Genomic DNA, 25,358 nt, shown 5'->3' with positions numbered 1-25,358 from the left:
TTTTTTGAGAAGCTACAAACGGTAAGTTCAACAAAACATAATATAACAACAAAATTCCTCCAAGAGGAAAGTTCATGCCTAAATAATGAAATTTTATCTCTTTGTTTGGAAACTAACATAGTTTTGTCTCGCAAGAAGATAAATGTTACATGTAAGCTACTTGGGTTTTTTTTTCTTTTTCATGTTTTGCTTTTAACTAAGCTAAGTAATTTTTTTATGCTGGCTAAAATTCAATGAAAATACGAAAATCTAGTTCTTAATATATAATAAATGATAAAAGAATCTATTTAAATGCAAATTAGGAAAATAAACAGAAACCTTTTTCCCCTTTTCTTATAAAGATGGGGATGGCTAAAAGGTTATTATTGTTCTGTTCTGTTGTTAATGAAGCATAAACTATTTCATAGAGCAAAAAACAAATAAGGATCTTGTGCTTATTTTCCTTCATTTGCCAAATCTAGCAATGGCATCTGATTTAGTTTTAACTTTCAAACCACCTTACCACCTACTGTTAGTATTTTACACTGTCTGTAATTATAGATTATATTGCATTTAAAGTTGCTCATATTCAGCTTTGATGAGTTAAGAGGATAGAAGAAAACCAATGGATTTTCTTTGCCTAAATATGCACAGTCCAATATCACTTGTGTCCCCTGCACCTGCTTGTACACTGCAGTGACCCACCTATAAAAGCCTGTGCCCTAAAGACCACTAACAACCTAGCACCTCTGGGAATCTGGAATGCAGTCCATTCCAGAATAAAATGTTATGTGTGTTAGAGTGTGAAGAACAGAGGCTCAAATCAGGAGACTTGGGTTCTAGTGCAGATTCTGCTGCATAAACTTTGACAAGTTAGGTTATAGGTCTGAATCTCAGTTTTCTTATCTGTAAAACGGGGATAACAACTTACACTATTTCAACCTTAGGGTAATAGTGAGATTCAAGTAAGATAAGGGTGTTATGCTTTGTTAAATGCTACATACCTGATAGATTTTAAAATCCATATAGTGAGCATATTCTATTGCACATATTTCCCCAGTTTTCATTTAGAGCACAAAACAGATGAAAGGTGTGGATTTAAAATTGCAGTCGCTTCACCTTACTGCAAAATCACCATGGGCTAATGGGAATCACACCTGCAGCTCAAACACAAACACATCCACAGCCCACCCCTCCTGGAGATGCGCCGCCGGAGTAACCACAGGGTGCTGCACAGACACGGCACAGAGACACCCCAGCATCCTCCCATTGCGTCCACCTTCACGGACACAGGGGGCCCTGTGGTGCCCTGGCCCATGCAGACTCAGAAACTCGTACACACTCGCAGGGTTATGCCCGAGGGCACTGGTGCCCTCCTGCCCTCCCTGTGTGGCCTGACCGGGCATCTCACTCCCTCCTGCCTTGTTTCAAACTCTCCCTTCCCTATTCCCTATGCCACACCCCAACTCTTTCACTATTAGAGACTCAAGCTCTTTGGCTCTTAACAGTTTTCACTCAGGAGAGACTCCTATTAAAATGCATTATTCCTGCAACCCCTCCTGGAATTAGTTTATCCTGCATACACAAACAGCTCAGTAAGAAAGCAAGGCCCTTTGTGAGCATGACCCAGGGATGAGTTCCTAAAATGAGGTGGTGGAAGAGCCCTAGACAGGAGCGAGGCCCTAAAATGAGAAGCGGGTGGGAACCAGAGGCGAATCTCACCCCCATTACAATTCTGCTTTCACATGAACCTCGGGGCACAGATCCTTGTGCAAACAGGGCAACACACAGCCTCCATGTGTGTGTTCTGGCTCAGGACACTTAAGACCCTTTAACCCTGGTTTTCAATGACCCACTCTCCTAGAACTGTGCTTTCCTGCTTTTTCCAAAGTTGGGTGAAGAGAGAGAAAAAATAAAGGACATCAGAATGTGGGCCTAGTTTCTAGGTTCCTAGAATTCCTCACCAAAGGGAGTTTAACACCTTGCCTCTTTTGTACCTGCAAAGTTTACAGGCCATGGGGAATTCAGAGTTCTGCGAGACCATCTTTACATTGGTATCTCTAGGTAGGGGAGGCAGTTGGGACTTGTGCCTGATAGACTGTAGGTGTCAATAAATATCTACTGAGGGAAAGAAGGTACTCTGGGTTCTGCCTGTTTTCCTTTAGACTTTCGGCATGTCAGCTGGCATACTTTTATATATTGTATAAAAGAGAAGCCATTTTTATCTTTCACCATAAATCCAGCTGCTCTAGGGAGGATGGCTCAGCCTGGTTACCTGGGAGACCCCATCACTGTAGCCACAGGAATCAGCCAGGATACCAAACAATTTCACCAACCAGGCTGTGTCTCTGACCTGTGGACATGCTACTGATCCCCTAGTATATTTCTTACACCTTCCATACCCAAATTCCCTAATTCCCAAATCCCAGCTCTAACATCCTAACATCTTGTTCACATCTAGAACTGTCCTGGTTTCTCTATAAAATAGGCAAATGTCCCACTGTGAGCAAAGCGTTAACAAAACCCTTTCCCCTTCTACATGACAATCTGACCTTCAGTTAACATTCCAGGTCTGTTTCCCTGGAAACAGATTAAGACAGTATCTGACAACATATTACTAAATCATGTTGTCTATGGTAAAAACAACCCGCCGATTGGTAAATTGTATCTGGATTTGAAGGACTATCAATGAACTATAAATATCTGATAGGGATACCACAACTTGGGCATCCCTCAGTGTGGTGACTCTTGTAACTGGCATGTCCATTACAGAGACACTGGAAGCGGTGCTGATGGAGCTGTTACAAGAAATATTGGCTCCTGTGGGCATGGAGTTGTTAAGCCACAGCAGCTTCTGCAGCTGCCCACCGCGGATCCAGTCTTCTTGCACTTGAGCTGTTCTGCTGCAAGAATTGTCCCGCTGGTGAGCCATGGTTCCCATCTTATGTGGTTCTAAGTAGATCAGTGCCAAAGGTGGCCCATGATAGTCTTGTAAGTCAGAATGTTTAGTAGAGTCTAAGAAGACTGCCTGTTTGTGTTGCATCCATATTTCAGAGCCAACTATACATACAGGTCATTTTCAGGGGCAGGCCACCTGATGATGAGCTTCTCCCCTCTGCTGTCACTACCTGACTGCAGGTCTCTCTCTACCTGACACTAAATCCTCTCAGGAGCACCCATGCTTTCACACATTGGCTCTCTCTTCCTTGACACATCATGTCTCATCTCAGCAGGACAAAAACAATAGAAACGCTCTAATTTTGAAAGCTCACCAACCCTCCCGTCCTACACTTGTTTATCTAAACTTGCCTCCCACTTCTCCAGCTGCCCCTTCACGACTTCCTTTCATGTTCCTCACACCTTACTGTGACAGTCTCAAGACTTGGCCCTCAGCCCTCTGCTTTTATTCATCAGGCTCTGTCCATGTGAAAATCCATCCAGGCTCACAACTTCAACAGCATGAATGGTATTTCCTAGTTCATGTGCCAAGTTCCTCCCTAGATTATCTCATGTAGTCCTTATAATAATGCTACAAAGTAGGTATTGCTCATTCCGTTTTAAACATGCTGAAAACTCAGTACAAATAAGTGAAGTAAATTGCCAAAGATCATACAGCTTCTAAGTGCTGGAGATAAATTTAGAATCTAGTCTCCATCTGAACCTAAATCCCATCCAATTTCCTCTGTCCCAGGGTACCCTCTAACCTTAACTTCCCAGATAACTGACAAGAATAAATATGTGCCAGGCTCTACACAATGAGCTTTACACACATTATCTCAATCTTCATAACAGCCCTATGAGGTAGTAGATACTATCATCACCACCTTTTTCTAGTTGAAGAAACAGATTCAAAGAGATTAAATAACTTGACCAAGGTCACATAATGAAAACTCAAATGACATATTGAAGACTCAAATCTAGTTCTTTATGACTCCCAAGTCCATGCTTTTAAACCACTATCAAAATGTCTCCCAAATACACACCTAAATTTCAGACTATTCTTAGTCATACGGTGCCTGTGGACTCAATATGAATACCCTCTTGATGTTCCACAGCATCTCCAACCTCTGTGTCTTTTCTATGAAAACTGTTACCTTCTCTTGACTTCCCACATCTTCACCTCATCCCCCAGAGCCCATTTGTTCTTTCTTTCCTCAAATAGCTCTGAAATATACCCTTTACTTTCCATTGCTGCTGCTATTCACCCCTCAGCCCCTCCTGCCTAGATTACTACAATCACTTCCTTACTGGTCTCCCTGACTCCATTTTCTCCCTGATAGCAAGCCATCCGCCCCCACCAGGGCTGTGCCAGTTCACTGCTCTAATGTGCTGCGTTGACCATGTCATTCCCTCAGTCAAAAAAACAAAAAAACCCACAAAATTATTGCTGCTGTCATCTACAATGCAAAATCCAATCTTATTCTCACAATCAAGGCCCCCCTACCTCCCCACCTGGTCCAAATCTGCCTTTCCCTACTATTTCACACCACTATCCTACACCAAGCATCCTTTCCAGCCATATTCTATTCCCTGCCATGCTCATTGCCACCCCCATATTTGTGCTCACATCCTTCCCCCCATGAAATGCTCCACGTCCAAATAGCCAAATTATTCCCCTCCTTCAAAATGCAATTGAAGTCTCACTTCCTATGATGCCTTTTTTGACAAACTGAGCCCATACTGAGTTCTCTTTTGTCCACACTCACCACTCAGTGTCTACCACAGTCATTCACAAACCTAGCCTTAATTCAGAACTATCTGAAATGTCTTCTTAAAAAATATAGTTTCTCAGGCCTACCCTTGAGATTCTCATTCAGTAAGAGCTCTCCAGGTGATTCTGATGCACTGCATTTTTATTTAAACTGTTCATGTGGAGACTTATGGTCTGTCCATGACGGGGCAGCTGGTATCAAACTTAACCCTATCATCTATAAACTAGTTGAAAGCATTGGTCAACAACAAACATAGACCAATGATCCTTGAAGAAAGGGAAACACACAATGTAAGCCCCATATTCACCCTGGATTTCTCCCTGAGGGTATTTTCCAAATTGTGGAGCAGAGACATAGGAGCTGAGCAGAGAGCAGCCATCTTGGTGGGTGTGAAAAAAAAGAGATTGGCGGTCAGGGCTGATAAGGTGGTTGGAATTTTGGTGATAGGATATTAGAGAGGAGGGAGCTGAGAAAAGGAACCTTAAAAATCTTCATTAAGGGGCTGGCCCAGTGGCACAGCAGTTAAGTTCGCATGTACCACTTCGGTGGCCCAGGGTTTGCCAGTTTGGATCCTGGGTGCGGACCTACTCACCACTCATCAAGCCATGCAGAGGCGGCGTCCCACACAGAAGAACTAGAAGGACCTACAACTAGGATATACAACTATGTACTGAGGGCTTTGGTGGGGGGTGGGAATAAAGAGGAAGATTGACAACAGATGTTAGCTCAGGGCCAATCTTCCTCAAAACAAATAAATAAAAAAATTAAAAATCTTCATTAAAATTTCCTTCAGGTCCTTGGCCAAATCCTAAGCTTTGCAAATACAAGGCAAGACTCCAGAAGGTCTAGCAGAGAACAGCTGTGGGAGGTGGAAGATATTGAGAGCCAAACAGAAATTTTAGAGGCTACACAGTGTTGGGGAAATGTTGCGAGTTCTAAATCAAACAGTGTGAAGAGACTTTGGTGAAGACACTGGGCATTGAGTTGGGATCCCAAAAAGACCAGGCTGTAGGAGTAAGAACCACATCCTAAGAACAAGGGCTATACCCTAGGATTAAAGAAAAGATGGAGGTAGATCTGTCATAGCAAAGCCTAAATGAAGGCTCGAGAGCCAGATCTACTGGTAAATTAACTGCGTCCCAGAACAAAACAACAATATTGAGAGAAAGATAACCTAATCGAGAGTCTCTACAATGTATCATCTACAGTATCCAGTATACAGTATAAATCACTAGACATATGAAGAAGTAGAGGAAAGTGATTGAAAACCAAAAATTAAAGTAGTCAATAGAAACAGACACAGAGATGAGCAGGCTATGAATCAGCAGATAAGACTTTCAAAATAACCATGATTAACATCTTAAAGAAAATAGGAGGGAAAGGGACAGAATGGATTAAAACCTAGAATACCACAACAGAGTCCAGTTTACTGTTTCTTGTAGCCAAAACATCCTGATATAAATAGTCACATGCTCTGATGCTTAGTAAAGTATTTTATTCACTTATTGAGTACCCACTGTATTCCAGACACTGAATTAGAGACTGCTGATAAAGGATCAAGATTAGAGTCTAGTGAGGGAGACAAACGTATTCAATATTCTGTCAATTTTAAGTGTGAAAAGCACTGTGAAAAGTGTATACTGTGGGCTGACAGCAGAGGAGCACCTGGTCCAACTCGGCAGAGGCAGAGGTAGGGAAAAGCATGGATGGCTTCCAGAAGGTGGCAACAGCTGAACCACATTTGAAAGACAATAGGATTTAGTCCAACGAAGATGGTGTAGATGGGAAGGGCATCTTAATGAGAGGAAAGAGCTTGAGCAAAGGCCTGGAGGCTTAAAACAGCACGGAAGAGAGGAGCTACAAAGAGCTGTAGAGCACCAAGTGAGAGGCTGTGAGAAGGGATGAAAAGAGATGGGGAAGGGCCAGGCCACAAAGGGGCAAGAGTCGAAAGGCAGAGGAACTGGGCCTTTATTCAGCGGCGCTGGGGAACAACTGAAGGGGTGTGAGACAAATTTGCTCTTAACCCTGAACCAGGTGTCTACGCTGAGGCCCCAGATAGAGAGTCATTTATCTCATTGCAAAGGGGAGTCCAAGCCAGCCCTGATTGCACAGAACAAAATCAGCTAGCACATTAAGGACTTCTCACCTACTGCGGGTTCTCCGCCTCCCCCTCCCACTCCTTTTTTCTACAAACCCTTCCAAGTCTGGGTCAGAGAAGATAAACACAAAGGGATAGAGAAAGATAACTTATGAAAGGTGCCCAGCACAGTGTATGACACATGGTAATGCTGACTGCATGCTAATTCCTTTCTACCTCCCCTGGGTTCCGACAGGATAAGCTGACAGTCACAAAAAGTAGTTGCTTTCTAATTAGAGAAACCCAGGCTGCACAACTTCATGCTAAAATCACACTCTGTCCTTGAAAATGAGCCACAGCTCAGCTCTGCCTGGAGAAGCACACGCTCGTGTTCGGCCTTAAAAGGCCGCTCTCCTCGCTCTTGCACTCCTCATGCTAACCGATGCAATGAAAAGTCTCACCAAGTCCATTATTAACATAAGTATTTTCAGACTTTAAATAAGAGTTTTTTGTGTTTTATTTCCAGTCTGTTTTCCTGGATGGGCTGAATTCCCTGCAGCACTGGCAATAGACACAGTACCCCCCTGTGGGGAAGGAATGGTCATCCAGGAGCCAGCAAGTTAAGCAGACGAGAAACAGGACCAACCAGGCCAGGAGTCAGCCCAGGCAGCCCTGGGATATTGACTCCGAATGGCCAAATTCCTTCCATCTGAACCACAGATGCTGATAAAATATTTTCAGGAATGGAGTGAGGGAATGTACTTCACCGACTTCCCAAAATGTAGACTTGAAGAGGTCAAACCCTACTTAATCCAAGCTGAGAAAATAGTGCCCAACTTTATCCCAGAGCTAAATTTAGGCATAAACTGAGATCTGGCCCTTGGCAAGTTAATTTAGATGAGCTAATGCTTGTTCCTGGCATACAGGATGCACTCAGTAAATGGTAACTATTATTGTTACTGCAAAAACGGAGTGTCTGTTGGATGTTTTCATCCAGTCCTCCCACGCATCCTAAAATGGGCTGTGCCAATCATTTGCACATCTGGGAAAAAAAATTCCACACGGGCTAAGGAGGAGATGGCTCGCCCTTTAAGAGCCCCTCTCGGAAAGAAGTGGGTAAGCGCTGTGCTGGAAGGGGTCTGTGCTGGGTGGGGTTGATCTAGAGCTGACAGAGAGAGCTGGCATTCCCCTTTTCCCCTTCTCCCCTCGTCCAGCAGCAGCTTCAGCAATCGGGCCCGAGCAGGTGAGGGACCACACGGGAGCCAGGCTCAGGCACATCCAGGAGGAGATGCTTGGTCATGCTTCCAGCATCCAGACCCTACCCAGCACAGCATACCCCACAGGAGCTCGGGAAGGACTTACAGAGTGAAGAGCCCAATCACTCCTCAAAACCCTCCATTTCTTTATCAATCTTATTCAGAGGACTAAGGTGAATTCCTATCTTCAGTTAGTGCCATTGTCCCTAAGAGGAGGGCAGAAATGCGATAACCAGATAACCCATGGTAATGTTTTTAATAATCTTCATCACCACTTCTCTCACTTTTCTGTGTCTTAAAACAAATTAAAATTTGAATTTAATTTAGTCATCCATCCTTCTTCCAAAATGTTTTGGGGATTTCTTTCCACTCTCATCCTACCGCCATCACCCTAACATGAAGGCCTTATAGTTACCTTGGCTCCCCTCCCTCCCTGACATCCAACCGGTCTCCTGGTCCCATGCTCTTTCCTTTAGAGTGTCTCCAGTGTGTGCCCCTCTCCTCTCCACTCCTGCTACCACCCCATCTGCTCACACTTGGATTAGTATAAAAAGACCAGAACTGGTCTTCCTGCCTCCTAATCTCTCCCTTGCAAGATGAAACTTGCTAAAACCCCAGTTTTTATTTTAAGTGAGAGCATTAGCGTGGCGTCCCTTGAAACCACTCAGCAGTAGGTGGTGCTCTTGTGCCAGCTCAGAGCGCTCACAAAAGTTTTGTTCCATCAGGCAGCCTAGTAAGTACAGACCGTGCCACAGTCCACTCTTTATTTGGCTCTGACTGTGTACCTCTGGGGAACACAGTTATCTAAGACATCAGCCATGACGTCCAGCAATGTGCAATATAACTGGGGGAATGAGGCCTTTGAACATAAAGCTATAATATAAGACGGGTTGGAATAGGGTCAATTTGAGGGGGATAGACAAGGGCTATAGAAAGATGCCCAGGGGAGAGAAGGACCACCTCCAATAGGGAAGAGTGGGGAGAGTAGCATCTGAGAGCTTTTGAGCTGGACTTTCAGCTAGGGTAGGGTTTCACTAGGCAGAGTGGGAGGGAGGTTGGTATAAACAAAGGGTGAGAAGGTGGGATTGCGCAAAGCAGAGAAGAGGACGTCCTGATGGTAGGGGCTGAATGCCCAAGTCCAGTCTCAGTCTCCATTCTAGGCCCTTCTGGTTTGCAGCTCCTCTTGACACCTCATGATAAGGGTCAACTCCCCAGGGAAATCTCCTAGGGCAGGACAAGTGCCACTCTGAGGTGGCACCAGTCAGCCCACCTGATCTGCATGGAGGAAACCAAACATCCCTTTTTTCTCTATACCAAGAAAAGGCATGTCTTCTCTCACCACAGCAGCAACTGTCCCCACAGCAGGGCCTTTCTTGTCCTAGAAAAGGCTCGCTAAGGATGGGCTGGAGGTGAGCCAAAGAGCAAGAGAGCGGTGTTTCTTGGTGGACATGGAATGGAGAACATGGGGGAAGAACCCTTCTGAGATTCCAGAAGAGGTAGTTAATGTAATTAATGTTCCTTTGTGCATTTTACCATGAGTTGTCTGACTCTCTCCAAGACAAGACCATGAAGCTTTGGCTCTGCTTGGGAATGATCTCAGGGAGAGCCATGGGGCACAGGGATGGGGCTGGGACAGTCGATACCCTGGAGTGGGGCTTTTCCCTGAGGAACAGTGAATACTACTGACCTGGGCACACCTAACCTGGGGCACCAAAACCTGTCAACTCAACACTTTCATACTGGAAAAGTCTCTCTATGCATACAGGTGAGAAGACATCCTCTTGTATTCACATAAGAGACAGTGCCTCTCTCTATTTTAATGAGATAACACAATTCTCTGAGTGGGCATAGCTTGGAATTTCAGACTGACTAACTTGAGCTACAAGAAGCAAGTGCACCCCCCCCACACAAAATCTGTTTGTCACTTGTGGAAATGGGATCCAATCCCTTCTCATATTTGAAAAACTGGTCTCAGGAATGCCACATTGAAGAGTTCAGAGCCTGTGTCAAATGAAAACAGGCCAGTAGAATGATGGGAGTTCATCTGGAGCAAAAAAGACTGGGACGGTCCATGAGGACTGTCTCCAAGTCATAGGAGGGCTGCCCTATGGGAGAAGGAAGAGACTAGTTCTGGGGGACTCTAGGGCAGAGCTGGGACCACAGAGTAGAAGCTCTAGGGAAGCAGATTCTGGCCTGGTGGAAGGAAGACTTTCTAACAAAGTAGGACTTTCTACAGCCTGTGTAATGATGCAACAGGCTGCCTCACAAAGCTGTGGCTTCCTCAACCCCTGAAATGCTCAGCAGAGTCTAGAAAAATGCATGTCTATCAGGGAGGCCGGAAGGGAGTTCTGCCCTGGGTAAGGAATTGACCCTTGATTCAAAGATTCTAGCATTCTAAGATGCTCCTGGCAGGACCTGAACCCTTCATCAGAACCCAGCTTTCCTTGTGTCCCCTGGTTCCTCAGGGAGTGGTGTGACTAGATTTCTGACCCCCTGTTGTAGTTCCTGGTAATTGACATGGCATGGACATCACTCACCTGGACTCCTCCCCATGGAGCCACACTGGACAGTGGAGGGTCCCAGAACCCACCCTGGCCTTTGAGGCTGCCATGCCTTTGCTCAAACTCTTCCCTTTTCCTACACCCCAACTTTGTCTGAATATTTCCGCATCTATCTTGTTCCCATAGCAGTGATAGGTACATTGGTGAAGTTTCCCCATGCAGCAACTATCTGCCGGTGCCCCCTGCTCCCACGTGCTAAGGCCTGACTCTCACTCATCTTCCAATTACATGTCCCCACCACAATATCCGGCACTTATTTAATTGGCTTATCTTCAGCAATAGCGTGATAAGATCTTGCCAACCTGATCACATGTTTCCAATTCCCTTTCCTCCTACTAGCAGCAGATCTTGTATCTAATCCTCATTGACTGGTTCCTTCTCAAGACCCCTTCCGGGTTTCTCCAGGCACCAGGTCCCTATCTCCCCTCCAGGCTATGCTGCCACAGGCTGCCCACTGTCTGCTCCAGAATCCTTGCTGGGGATGAGGGTATAGTCCCCGCCGTCCCTCCCCAGGACCTCAGAAAGCCTCCCCATGCCTCTCTTCCACTCCTGATCCCCTCTATCTACAGGGCCCAGCTCAAGTCTCTCTACAAACCTACCACCTGTTGAGCACCTACTGGGCTCCAGGCATACTAGATGCTTTATATACATTTTCTTTAATCCATACAGCAATCCTAAGCCATGTATTAAAATCTACATTTTACAGATCAAGAAACTGCTCAGAGAGGGTGAATTGGCCACAGACAGCCAATCAGCTAGCAAATGGCTGAGGTAGGATTCAAATCCAAGTCTCTGAGATTGCAAAGCCAGTGTTTTTTCTAGAAGTCTTGGCTGGGTCTTGTGGCCTGTGCCCTCTCTGCCTTCCATGGGAGGCCCGAACCACACAGGAGCTCTTCCTTAGCTCCACCCAAGGAAGGCAGCAGGACCACAAAAGGGAAGCGAAGCAACAAGTTCAGAGAGAATGGGTGCACCAAAAGCGTGGGGTAAGTATAGGCTGGAGGAGGTGCAGGGCAAGGAGAAGAAAGGTCACAAATGGGACAGGAAGTAGGTGGGGTGCAGCGAGTCGGATAGAAGGTGAAGAGGAGGAAGGAAAGTGGGTTCTTCGAAGTAAAATGCCTGGAAAGGAATTGTGAAAAAGTTCCCTACCCCAGAGACTCAATTTGTGTTTTCACTTTATAAATTATACCTGAATGTCTTTCATTCTTCAAAAAAGGGCACTTAAGACATTTCCTCCACTTCCCCTACTGGGGCAGAGCTAACATGTTTTCTTTTGTCTTGGACCATCTCACCACTCTCTCTCCCACATACAGTAGACCCCCCAACCCTAACCCTTGCCCAGTAAGCAACAGAGACCTTGATATCTAACCAGGTTCTAACCACTAGAGTGGTTACGATTTCTAAGCCATCTTCTTACAAGGTATCGGGAATCACATCAATGCTGAACCTGATTTTCCCTACACTTCCCACACTATTCCCCCATCCAGTGCCTGGGGTGGGGGGACATGGTCCCCAGCACCTAGCAGAGGACCTGACACTTAGTAGACACTCAATGTCTGTTGACAAACGAATGAATCAATGAATGTTTCTCAGTCACTTCCCTGTGCCTCACACAACTTCTATCTCTGATCAGGACCTTCTTCTTTTCCTAGCTCACCTAAATTGCTGTAGACAGAATCAGTATGGCAACCTGGGTTCTGGAAAATGTTGTTAAAATAGTGTCCATGTTCTCAGTCCCAAGGGGTCACTATGGGGTCCACAGTTCTATGGGGTCCATTTATACTCAAAGGCCATATATGCAGGCTATTCATATCTGACAACTCAGGTCTCGGCCCCTTCCATTCCTCATGAGAGACCGGGGAGGGAGCCAAGCCTCCCATGCCCAGCCTTCCTTCCAGTCCTTCCTCCGCTCTGCTCTCCACACCCACACTCCTTGTGCGGGCCTGGTGACCTCAGCATATAGTGGGGCTGAAAATACAGGAGAGGGAAGAAAGGAGAGTGAGTAAGGATGTAAGAAGGAGAAAAACAGCTTTGGGAAAAAACACACATGCAGCCTGTAGAACATTGTGACTTGGATTATTTTTGGAATCTAATGTTTCTAATGTTCAAGGGGAGGAAATGAGAAAAAGTAAGTAGAGATTCCCAGGACAAGCAGGCTGGAAATAATACAGGACACTGTGTCCTGTGTTGGGGCGGGATACAGACACACTTCCTTGCCCTGAGCCCAGTCAACAGGGGGTGGAGAGGGCGGTGGGTTAGGCCACAGTAGGAGGAGGGAGGGCAGGGACTAGAGGGCACCAGACCCTTTCTCCAAAAAAAGCAGGAAATTACAAACTGCCCAGTAAAGACCTTGCCCTACTGGCTGCCCCGAAGGTTGCAGCTCTTTGAAGCCTCCCTCCCAACACGAAGGGCTCAGGCAATTGAATCACAGAGACTTGTTGGCATGCCCCCTGGAGGCCTGTCTGGTGGCTGCCCTTTTACCAAAGCAGTAGTGAGGACAGGGATAGTTGACCCCTACCCTCCTTTCCTCCCCAGCCCTTCTAGTCATTTCCTAGGTTGCTAGCATGGGCGCCCTTTCTCCTGCAGGGCAAGGTCCAGTGTGTGTGTGTGTGTGTGTGTGTGTATGTGTGCGTGCGCGCACGCATGCATGTGTGTGTGTGTGTGTGTGTGTGTGTGTGTGTGTGTGTGTGTGTCTATGTGCTGGGGAAAGGGGAGGAGCCCCGGCCTCAGAGCAGAGGGCTTACCTTCCCTTCCTGCCTACCTGGCTCTATTCCAGGCACACCTCCCAACCTCACCAAGTCTCAGCTTTCCCATTTATAAAATGATACTCATATTCACGCCCACATAGCCTGACACACAAAGTAGATGGGAGACCAAATGATGAACCACCGATTTTGGGTGGGTCTCTGCTCTGGGTCAAAGTTTTCTATGTAAAAGGAAGGGCTGGACCAGAAAATCTCTAAGGTCACAAGTGTGAGAACACTTTAAAAACCGACATTCAAAAAATATGATGTATTAGAGTTACTACAATGGCACTTCAGTTTGACAAATGACTGTGAAGTTATGCTCACTGCTGGCTTGAGGGGCGTGGGGGGTGGAGGTGTGGCGAAGAGAAGAGGCAGTGGGCCAGTGTCCAGCAGGAAGGAGAGGCAACGCGGTTTCTCCACAACTGGCCCCACTGGTTCCATCACTCCAGGCAGGATGAGACTTTGGGTCCTGCTTTGGGTCTTGGGGAGTGATCAGAACTGTTTATACCTTGGAGGGAGAGGGCAGGAAACAGCAGTGGATACTTTGCCCAGTGACGGGGCATCCTGGGGATGTCCTGAATTGCTAATGTGGTTAACAGGACATACAAACAGCAAAACACAATAAGCACGTAACACTCAGCACAGTCTGTGCTGCCTACCGTGATGCCTTTCACCCAGTGGGCCTTGCGAATATTTTCTCACGGTGATTAACATGAAAGTAACATTATTTTGTTTGCACAGACCTCCAAGAATATCAAAATGCATAGATGTATTTTTTGGATGGACTATAGGAAGTGTTTCTGGCCCCAAGTTTGCAGAATAAGACAAATATGCTCTTAGTTATAACACAAAGCAGAAGGTGACAAGTGTCTCAGACGTAGAAGGTGCACGGGGAGGGGTGATCACATCCCCCTGGGAGAATCACTTTCCTCTGTGGCTACTTTAAGGACAAACATTGTTTTTTCAGAGACCTTTCCCCATGGTGGCTCCCTCGACCCTGACCCATCAGATATGATCCCAATTTGACCTGGGTGTCCTCTCTTGTGCCTCACTCAGGAGCACCACTCCATCTAGTGATCTTCAGGGACCCCCATGAACGCACATCATGATTGCCAACTTCTCTCAAAAATCAATTCTTGATTTTGTTCCATTAGGGATCACTAAAAATTATTTAGAGAAGTTCGTTTGGAAGACAGCATCGATGACACTTGGTGTGGTCTCAGCAGGACCTGGGTGACTAAAGAGCAGAGCATGACTGAAACGGGGCCGGGAGACGGAGGGAAGCCGATGTCTGGGGAGCAGCTATGCTGGGCCAGGCACTGTGCGGGGCACCTCCACGCAAGTCCTCCCATTTGATTCTCATAACAAACCTGGGCAGCAGCTTGGTTTTTTCTTTTTTTAAAGCAGGAAAAGACCTCAACAGATTATGGTTCTATTTGCTGAGAAAAGTTTCTTATTTTCCATCATCACCCAAGGCAACAACCCTGAAGAGAGCCAACCGTAGATATATAGGGGAGAACGAATAGCAAAAAGGCAAAAATTATTATAGAATTTTTAAGCTATAAAGGGGCTTAGCTATCATTTAGTGCGGCAAGTCTCAAAGGAGGAGGAATGGAGGCACATCTGAGTTGGGGTGGGTGGGGGTCTTTATCAAACTACTCTGGAGATGCTGATACATCCCCTTATAAGCCTATTCTCCATCACCACCACCATGACCACACACAGGCCCTGCCACCCCATTTCTCCCATCGAAAGACACTGTCACAAAGAGAGAGTATTAGACGTGAGAACAGTGCGACGTGGAATCAGAAGAAAAAAGTACTGAGCTAGCCCAAATATTCATCTTCGTTTTATTGGGAACATAATTTGGGGTCAGAGGTTAAAGATGTGCTGAAAGTCTCCCAACTGGTATGTGGCACCCCAGGACAAATCTGAACCCCCACTCAGCTCTATTTCAGCATGGACATGGCACCCATAGGTATGAATCGAATCTCACCATGCAAGAATGACCATGCAGGAAGGCATTTAAAATTAGGTTCTCCAAAGCGAGCTTTCCCACAGGTGACAAGGGGAGGGCAGGCTCGGGCAGCCACTGAGGCCAGTCCTCCCTAAGCAAATGAGAGGTATTCATCTGGGCAGATGCCTTGGTCACACAGGCAGTGGGCACCTAAATATCCTTCCAAGCGTGGGGATAAAAAAATTGTCTTGGATGTGTTCCAAGCACAGGTTTATATATGGATGCACAGGTTTATACACAACATGTTGCATAAACCAATAATAAGCACAATTCCAATACTGGAAGCCCCCACTGTCCACTCTTTTGGGGATTCTCCCACAGGAGGTGGGAATACGCACCTCCTTTCCAGAATAGCATTGGGCAAGACTTGAGTATGGCTTCCTGGCTAGACATCAGTCTAGCCCTCTTTATTCAAAAGCGAAGTAGACAAGGGTTTCTCCATCAGTTAAGTCTAGTTATGCGCTGTAGCCCTTCCAAGCACTTCTCTTTCCCTACAAAGACTGGAAGATTGTGGGCCTTCCCCAGATCAGAAGGTGGGTGGTGTGGCAGCTTCAGTATTTTCTAATGCTTATCATTGGCATCGGCACATAGATAGGCATCGTGAGGTCACAATGGCTGTCATCAGGATGACAGGATGCGTGGGAGGTAGACTTTTTGATCTCAAGGTCTCTTCTACTTTTACCATTCTAAGATGTGCCCTAGGCACCTAGGAAAGGGGAGGGGAGCTAACGAGCATCCTCCACTGATCAGCACCCACCCTTCCCTTTTCCAAGGGGACATCTCCAATGAGTCTACTTAATGACCATTAATCCCACAAACCACCCCCTAATGGAGAAGAGGCCTCACTTCTCTCTGGTAATGTGATGTGATTGCAGGGCAGACACCTTCATCACACAGGGTCCACTGCAGCTAGGGGGACAGCCAGCTATGAAATAGGGCTGCAAAGAGAGCTATAATTTGAATCTGGTTAATGAGAAGCGCCCCAGCCTGTGCTCTGTGAACATAGTGGAGGACAGGCCCATTAGTTACAGACAAGAGGGCACAGGGCCGAGGTAGTGGTGTTCATCTTGCAACAAGATGAGTTGTATGTTACTCAAATCACGCCTGAATTACCCAGACCTCCCACAAATTGCTCATTAAGGCTTTCCTGTTGTTCCTGAGCTGTAATATTCCCTCTTCTCTGAAAACTCCCCAGTCACAGAGGCTGTGCCTAGGACATTGGGGTGTGTACAGCAGACACAAATAATAAGAAACAGGAGTTTCTATGACAGCTTGCTGCTTCAGGACAGAAATTCTGGCCTACTCGTCTTTATCCAAGTGCCTTGTTTTGGGCTCATGACAGCTGCTCAACAGAAGTTTATTAAATGAATGAGTGGCCTGCTTTATGAATTATCTGTGGAACAGAGTCCTTCCTCCCTAAATGTTTAATTGGGAAAGAGAATGGCTCCCTCCCCACCACCCCCAAGACGAGCAAAGCAGGGGTCATCCCAGAGGTCAGGGGAAGTGCTGAGAGGTGGCCTCGCTCCCCAGGGCCAGCTGGTCAATGGGGCGATCACCCATTATTCAAGCCCTGGGAAAAAAGCTGTCACCTCACAGGGCCAGAGGGGAGACTCTGTGCCCACCCCTTTACAAAAACAGAAGCTGGGTGATCACCAGACTCCTCAATTCCCAAGAGCTTCCCAGATCTGGAATTAGGGCGCTGACAAGCCTCCCATCAGAAAGGAGACTAGACATGGCTCACACTGTAACTATTTCCTCACGCCCTTGTTTAGATGTGGACCCGCACACACAACCCTTACCCCAAACCGCCACCCTCCTCACCTCCTTTCAAAAACACCAAATAAGTCAAGGGCCGAGGAACTCAGTTCTGCACAGATATTTTAAATTAATCTTGAAGCAACTTAAAAGGACTGTTTTTCTCCCCTGCTCCCTGCACATTTTCTGTGGCAGCTGGGTCAAGCCTGAGCAGCATTTTCACCGCTGACTCAATAGCAAAATATTTCTGGGCTGCCCTCTTCCCATCATCCTTTCACTCCCTCTGTTTTGTTTTTGACATTCTCTCCTTTCCCCCTCTATACACACACACACACACACACGTGCACACACACTTCTTTCTAAGGTCTGAGCACACCATGGAACATGGATCCTAAACTTAGAGTCCATGCATAGAATTCAGGCATCATGTAATTGGATAGGGTAAAAAACAAGCTTTTATTTTCACTGACCTCTAACTGAAATACAGCATTCTCGTCAATTATGAATGTAGGCAACGAACTACATGAATGTTAGCAATACCTGTGCCTCTGACATCAATAGAAACACACACATTTTCATATCACATCAGAGTTGTTGCCCTGAAATATCATTTGTGCTCATCACCACCTCAAAATTATGGTAGTTATGAGACTTCAAGTAGATGTTATGATTTAACATGTTCCTAGAGAAGTCCATACGTTACTGATACTTTAAAAAATTTAACAACTGTATTTCAATAATTATTTTCTAAGCCTATACATATGGTTTTGTACATTTACAAATATTATTATCAGAAAGGGTGCAGAGTTTCACCAAATCAAAGTGGTCCACAGCACAGAAAGGTTCAGAGTCCCTGCTGCCAAATGAGCCTTAGAAGGCGGGATTTGAGATTTTCCCAGAGTCACCAGGGCATGGTCCAGGGGGCTCGGGACTAACAGGCAGTGTTCAGTGGTAGCATGAGGCAGGTCCTAGGAGCAGAGGGACAGGAGGGATATTGGATAAGAGCTTGGGTGGGCTTTGAAGACAGACAACATACTGGCTCTAACTGGCAGTGTGATCTTGGGCAAGCCACCTCATCTCTCTGAGCTTCCATTTCCTCTGTTGTAAAATAGGAATAATAACATACCAGAGGATTCTGTGAGCATGAAGGAGAGGATACGTGTATGGCAGCAATTGTTGCTTGGTTGACTGGCACTTGGCCAACTCGAGACGGTCAGCCTTCCTACCCAGGGACTTCTGTGGCTAAAGTATGTTGTTTTGGAGACAGACACTATCTGTGTCTTTTGCAAGCTTCCCATATCCTGGAGCTTCAGGGATACAGTGAAGTGCCTCAAACTCTAAAGCACTCCCAGGCAGACCTGAGTCCCCTGCCTCCCCGTCTGTCCCCGGATCACCGAAATAGGCACCCAGACCAGGCTGCAAAGCAGATTCCCTGATCCAAAGCAGAAGAGACCGCAAGTCAAAAGGAGACACTCCAGACCTTTGCAACACTCATCACAGGAGCCAAAGCACCTGCCTCTGGGGTCACAGAACAGCTGGTTTCTGGTGTCTCTCTTCACTTGGTGAGCAGTGACAGGGATTCTGCAGTCCTAGTGGTCCCTCCTGGAGCAGGCCAGGCCAGGGTCAGACCCAGGCTGCCAGTCCACTTGGCAAAGAGCCCTCAGGAAGGCCAGGGAAACTGCACGACTCCTAAGGCGGTGCAAGAAACTCCTTCACACGTCTTCCAAAACCTGGCCTAAAGGATGTTCAAAAGTTCTGTTGTAGAAAGGGGCTATGCATTCTTTAAAAATTACATATATTGATTTTCATCTGATTATAAATTACAAAAGACTGGAAAGCACAGAAAATTTATACAGCGAAATTAAAATCAACCTAAGGCCTGACCCCTGGAAATCAAAACTATTAACACTGTGGTGAATTTTCTTCCAGTTATATCTATGTTGACTCTCTCACATAAATTGGGATCATAATTATATAGAGTTTTATATCCTGATTTCATCACTGAAAAATACCTACAGACATTTTCAATATGAGCTCTTAAAAGACACAAAACCATTATATAAGACACTGTCTGTAAAACTCACAGGTTACTGAGAGATCTCACGGTATTCCTAAGGGTAGTATTGTGCATTCAAATATAAGTTATTTCCAGAAAACTGATAGGAGGAGAGCCCGTTTCACTCTTCTTAAAGTGCATATAATATTTAACTCTCTTCTTTAGCCTAGAGAGAATCTAGAAAGACACTTTTTTGTGTCCTCAGCAACGAGGCACTATATGATATTTTTCTTTTTCACTTTTTCCATATCTCCCTTGATAAGGGGAAAGCTTTGAAAATTCCCTGCTAGAAAAATGGGGTCTTCCTTGAGAAAGTGTTCAGCAGCTGAGGAAAAACTTCCAGCAAGAAGTGGTATGGCAGGAAGAGCCATGGATTTCAAATGGAAGAAAGCTGGATTCATATGTCAAGCCTGCCATTGTAGCCCCAAGATCAAAGACACCCATTTCCCTGCATCAACACAGACACCACCCCCCACCTCAAAGGATCAAAGGGTTGCACAGATTAAATAAGACTCTGTACGTGAAAGTGCTTTGTCAATAGTGAAGTACACGGCAGGACAATAACCACTAAGTCATGTTACTGTGGATAGAAACAGTATTGGTATTTTTGTTGCTTAGCTAGCTTGAACCACTCAGTGCGTGCCCTGAGAGGGGCAGTGTCCAGCACTGTATCAGTGGGGACTCTTGAGCCACACCGCACTTTCTAGTTTGGCCAAGTTATTTAGCCTTGCGGTTTCTTCATCTGTAAAATGGCATAATGATAATACATCTATTGAGATGGAGAGGATTAAAATGAGTTAATTTACACTCATGGTGCTTAGAACAGTTTGCTGTTAGTGCCCTCGATTCTGACTCCTAGCGACCCTGTGTACAGCAGAGAGGAACCCTGCCTAGTCTTTTGGTGCCATCCTCTCACCTTCCAGTGCTCTATCAGACAATGCTCTGCTGTATTCATAGGGTTTTCAAGGCCAATTTTTTCGGAAGTGGATGGTCAGGTCCTTCTCCTAGTCTGTCTTAGTCTGGAAGCTCCACTGAAACCTGTCCACCATGGGTGACCCTGCTGGTATTTGAAATGCTGGAGGCGTAGCTTTCAGCATCACAGCAACACGCAGACGCCACAGTCTGACAGCTGACAGACGGATAGTGTGGTTCCCTGACTGGGCAATGAACCCCGGGCCGCAGCAGTAAGAGCACCAAATTTTAACGCCTAGACCACCAGGGATGGCTGTTTAGAACAGTACCTTGGACATAATAAACACTACATAAGGGGAACTTTAAAAAGTCAGTGATCAATGGCCAAATATAAGATCGAAATAAATGTATACCAGCTAAAACCAGTAGGCACATTTTTTTTAAAGCTTTCCACAAAAGTATTATCATCAATCAGAAGGCTGGACTAGCCGCCTCCATCAGTTTCCCTAAAAAGTTACGCTCCCCACCCCAGCCCTGCTCGGGTTTGGCGGGCTCCCCTCCTACCTTCTCGGCATCCTGCTCGAAGAGCCGCAGCTGGAAGCACTGGTCCAGCTTGAGCTTGCGCACGTGCCACATCTGGTGCAGGTGCTGCCGGGTGGAGTGCAGCTTGTCCAGGAGGCTGGTGATCTTGGGCACCAGGCTCTGGAAGTCAGCGCTGCCCGGAATGCAGTTGCGCCCCGAGAAGCCATCGCTGCAGCGGATACACTGCAGAAGCCGCTGCCCCTCCCGGTCCAGCTCCTCCACAGGGGCCTTCAGCACCTTCTTCTTGAGCTGCGTGTGCTCATCGATGAGCCGCCGAGAGCCCTCCACATCCACAGGGAACTCCTTCCGGGCCAGCATCTCCTGCAGGTCCTCGAGGCGCGAGAGCAGGTGCACGGCGCTGTTGAAGAACTCCTCCAGGGAGAGCCGCAGCTCAATCCATTCCTCATGGTTGTAGTCCAGGGAGCCGTCAAACTCCTCCGTCAGCTGGGAGGGGTCCACCAGCTTCGTGAGGCCCTCCACGGACACCATGCTCGTCTGGGAGGGGCAGACACAGAGAGGGAGACTCAGTGATTTGGGGGCGAGAGGGGGGAAGATCCCAAGGCACCAGAAGGCAGAAGAGAGAAAGTCAAGGGGAAAGGCCAAGACAAGTCCACATAATAATGACCACAGCCTGCTTAGGAAAGGGCGAGTGGGGAGCACACGGCCCACTGGTCAGGAGCCACAAATCAGCCAGGGTCAGCAGTTTCAACAGACTGGCCGACTGGGTCAAAAAGCCTCTCCACCTGTCCACCATTTGCCATTCAAGGAAAGACTGCCTTTATGCCGCTGCTGCCCTCATCTTCCTCCTCCCCACCCCCGAGTCCACTGCAACAGGGCTACAGATGCCAGAAGCAGGAGAAGCTGGAAGAACAGACCTAGTGCCTGGGGGTCCAGTTCTCCACGGCTGTAAAACCCAGGCCCACAACCCAGGATATCATTGCGGTTGGACTAAACAGTGTGGGTCAATCCTTGGGCTGCAAGGATCACCGAATCCATCTTCTTGACTCAGGTTGGGTGGGTCCTGGCCCCGCCCCAAGACTCTCTTTTAGCAGATGCCCTTCTCTGGTACAGTGAACGTGCCAGGGCTAGGGGACAGGGAGTCTGGGCCCTCGGTTTTCTCTGTGAGCCCCCTGCAAGCTCTTGGAGAGCAGAATGTAGAATGTTTGTCTCCAGGACGAAGAGCAACAAATGACAGCACAGGCAACCACCCCAACTCATCAAGAAACATCTTTTCCTTCCCATAAGATTTCCCACTTCTCTCTCCTGGAGCAGGAGAAGCTATCAAAGAAATATCTGGATCCAGGGTCCAGCCTTACACTTACTAATTGTGTGAACTGGGGAAGCTATTTAAGTTCTCAGCCCCTCAGGCCCCTCCTCTGTGTGATGGAGATAATAACATTTTTCTCCTAGGGCTGTGCTGGAATTAAATGTGTCAGTGTGTGTAAAGCACCTAGGGCGCCCGGCGTGGAGCACGTGCTCCTTCCCTGTTAGCGCTCATTGTGATGATCTGAAGCCTGCATCATTACCGGAACCCTTAAAAGCAGTTTGTCTCTGTCTTGCTACTCTCTGAGCATCTCCTCCTCATCTCCCTTTTCCCTCTATCTCCTTCCTAAGATATAGGAAGGAGCTGCCTGTGTCTGGAACAGGGGTTCTCAAATTTGACTGCTCATTAGAATCCCTTGGGGAGTTTATAAAAACACTGATGCTCAAACCCACCCCTAGAAGTTCTGATTTAGTTGGCCTGGACTGGAGCTTGGGCATGGGTAGTTTTAAAAACTCCTAATGTGCAACCAGCGACATGAACCTCTGCTAACCTAGATCCTTGCTACTCAAAATATGGCCCTCAAACCAACAGCGTGGCATCACCTTATTAGAAATGTGGACTCTGAGGCCCCACTTAGACCTAGTGAGTCAGGGCCAGCCCCGTGGCTTAGTGGTTAGGTGTGCGCGCTCCACTGCTGGCGGCCCGGGTTCAGATCCCGGGCGCGCACGACACGCCGCTTCTCCGGCCATGCTGAGGCCGCGTCCCACGTACAGCAACTAGAAGGATGTGCAGCCATGACATACAACTATCTACTGGGGCTTCGGGGGGGAAAAAATAAAATAAAACCACATTGCTTAGACCTACTGAGTCAGAATCTGCATTTAACAAGATCTCCAGGGGACTCTGTGTCAAATTTTGAGGTCCTGTTTTACAGCACATTCTCCTTTGAATTTGGCTCAAAGTTTACCACTTCCAGGAAGCCTCCCATGATTACATTCACCAATTATCCATTAAGTGTCTGCTACCGAACAAGCCTGTACTCTCACCTCTGTATCATTAATTGCCTCAGTCTGTACTAGGCATTTCATTTGCTGTTTGTAAAGTACAATTTATAAACATTCTTCCGCACGCGAGGCCCCCATCTGTCTCCTGTACTTCTTGTTTAGGAGGCAGAGACGAGCTTGCTCAACCTGGGGTGAAGGGGGTACACGGAGATGGGAAGTGCTGGGCAGCTACACTGAAGCAAAAGTTTCAAGACTTGTTAGAAAGATTGTCTTCAGTCTTTTTAGCTTATAAATTTATAGGCTTGTTGTCACCACCTCTGTATAAACAAACCAAAAATACAACAGGGTCCCGAGAGGACTCCTAGTGTTGGGCTGGGGTGTTGGGAGAGTATGAGAGTTAACTGCTTTTATACCAAGTTGAATATCTTGTGTTATTTACACAGAATAAGAACTGCCTGCATCAGTCAGGGGATCAGGTTGTTGTGTTCAAGTCGCAGTCTATATGGGGCCACTACTCCCCACACAGGCGCTCCTGCCCCTGGGGGACAAGAGTCTGGAACGCATTGCTGCAAGATTAAGAGCAGCTCTGCCTTTCCAACATACACACGTATACAAGGTCCGTCCCCTTGCAGACGAGGGCCAGAATTTCCAGAAAGGGGAACAGCTCAGATTTGGCTTGAACAAAAGTTCCTAAATCATTGATTTAATCTGATGTGTTGCCATTAAAAATTCTCAGGGGACACACATGGCCTCTGGAAAAATCTAGTTAAAAAATAACTTGTTTTCCCTGAGTATAAAAGTTAAGACATAATTCTCGAAAGAAAACAGAAAAATACGAAAAAAATAAAAAATCACCCATAATCCGGCCACTTCCAATAAACTAAACCACAGTTAACATTTTCATGTGTTTCTCAACCTTCTTCTCCACACATATACTTAAAAAACAAATTTCAGATTATATTGCCCATACCGTTTTATAACTTGCCTTTTTAAAAATAATATATTGTGAGCATTTTTCAAGGACACAATTTTTCTAAGTACGATTTTTAGCAGCCTCATAGTATTTGTGTATTAATGTTACCAAAATTAATGGATATTTATGATACAAACTATACATGTGTGTATGTATAGATATGTGTATACATATAAATATTATATACATATACATATGTATAGTATTGCAAAAAACACTGTGATGAACATCCTTGTAGACATTTTTTGTTTAATTATAATTAGCTCTTCATCTTTTGGTTTTGTTTAATTTTTATATGAAAAATATTTTCCTAGAAGAAGAATTACTAGATCTATGGATATAAACTCTTTTTAAAGCATTTGACCCAAATTACAAAGTTGTCCCCGGAGACAACTGCTCCAATTACTGGCCAAGAGTAAACAGGATTGCCTCATGACACCGTGTACTTGGGACAATCTCGTGAGCCTCGTATTCCTCCCCAGACTCTAACTGGTTAGGCCACAGTCGCCAAGGAATCCTGAAATATCAGCCCCTGACATGTTGCATGTCGCAGGGTGGATGGAGAAGCGGAAGGGAGAAAGGTGAGAGTGGCAAAAGGGGAAGGAGACGGGGTGCTGAGAGAGGTCTGGCTCACCTCAAAGATGAATTTGGAGCTGCCAAAGTTAGTCTTCTGCTTCTGCCAGAAGTTGTCAGGTTTGATGATGAGGGCCACATGGATCTCGGCTGGAAAGGCTTCCTGCAGTGTCTTGAGGAGGGGTTTGATGAGGTCCCACTTGGAGCCCCGCATGTCGATGATGACGGTGAAGCCACGTTTGCACACGTCCTCGCTGTGGGGAGGCCAGAGGTCAAGCATGGTCACTCTGGGCAGCTGAGACTTTGGAGTACACACTCAAAAAACATCTGAAACCTGCATTCCTTTTCATCTGGACCACCCTTCCGACTTCACACCAGCTCTCCTGGCTGCCTTCCAATCCACTCAAAGTGTACTGCTCAGAGAACCTTTCCTGATTAACCCCATCTGACCAAGGGCATTCTGCCTTCTCCTGCACTTAGCAAATAACTCAGCCTTCCCTATGTCAGCTGCACTTGTTGGGATGTTCACTGTTTAGTTATTCACAATTATGCTCGATTTTCTTTTACTTTTTGTCTCCCTCTCTTGCTCCTGGGATGAATCATGTTTTCCCCATTTGAATACAAGCCGTCTAAAGACGGGCACTCTGTTACCCTTAAATCTGAGAAGAGAAGTCCTTGGCATGAGTGCTGTCCTTCCTGTGTCCATATCAGTGGTAGACACTGGTACTCTTTACCACTGAACCCAAACTGGGCCAAATAATCTTTTTCAATAAAGGGCTCTAGGCTGACTCTATCAATTGATTAGAGATGGTACACGAAGTATTAATAACATATATTCGCCACCACTGTATTTAAGATACATTACTTGTAGTTCAAAATGTACATCAACTTAA

The 25,358-nt window shown here is 46.3% G+C and overlaps 1 protein-coding gene across 6 annotated transcripts in view; it reads right to left on the bottom strand.

Moving 5' to 3' along the window:
* The window catches only part of KALRN (kalirin RhoGEF kinase), a 633,526-nt gene that overhangs the window by 395,997 nt on the left and 212,171 nt on the right, over positions 1-25,358 (bottom strand). For all 6 annotated transcript variants that reach the window (XM_087439724.1, XM_087439725.1, XM_014783031.2 and 3 more), the window contains exons 4-5: positions 24,527-24,719; positions 20,634-21,146 (exon numbers count right to left, since the gene is read on the bottom strand). In XM_087439724.1, the coding sequence (XP_087295850.1) occupies positions 20,634-21,146; positions 24,527-24,719 (706 nt within the window). The remainder of the gene's footprint in view (positions 1-20,633; positions 21,147-24,526; positions 24,720-25,358) is intronic.

This window comes from Ceratotherium simum, chromosome 15 (assembly GCF_057802395.1).
Source record: "Ceratotherium simum simum isolate JZ-2026a chromosome 15, ASM5780239v1, whole genome shotgun sequence".
Taxonomy (NCBI): domain Eukaryota; kingdom Metazoa; phylum Chordata; class Mammalia; order Perissodactyla; family Rhinocerotidae; genus Ceratotherium; species Ceratotherium simum.
Note: the sequence above shows the minus strand (reverse complement) of the source record. Positions and strands in the feature narration are given on the sequence as shown.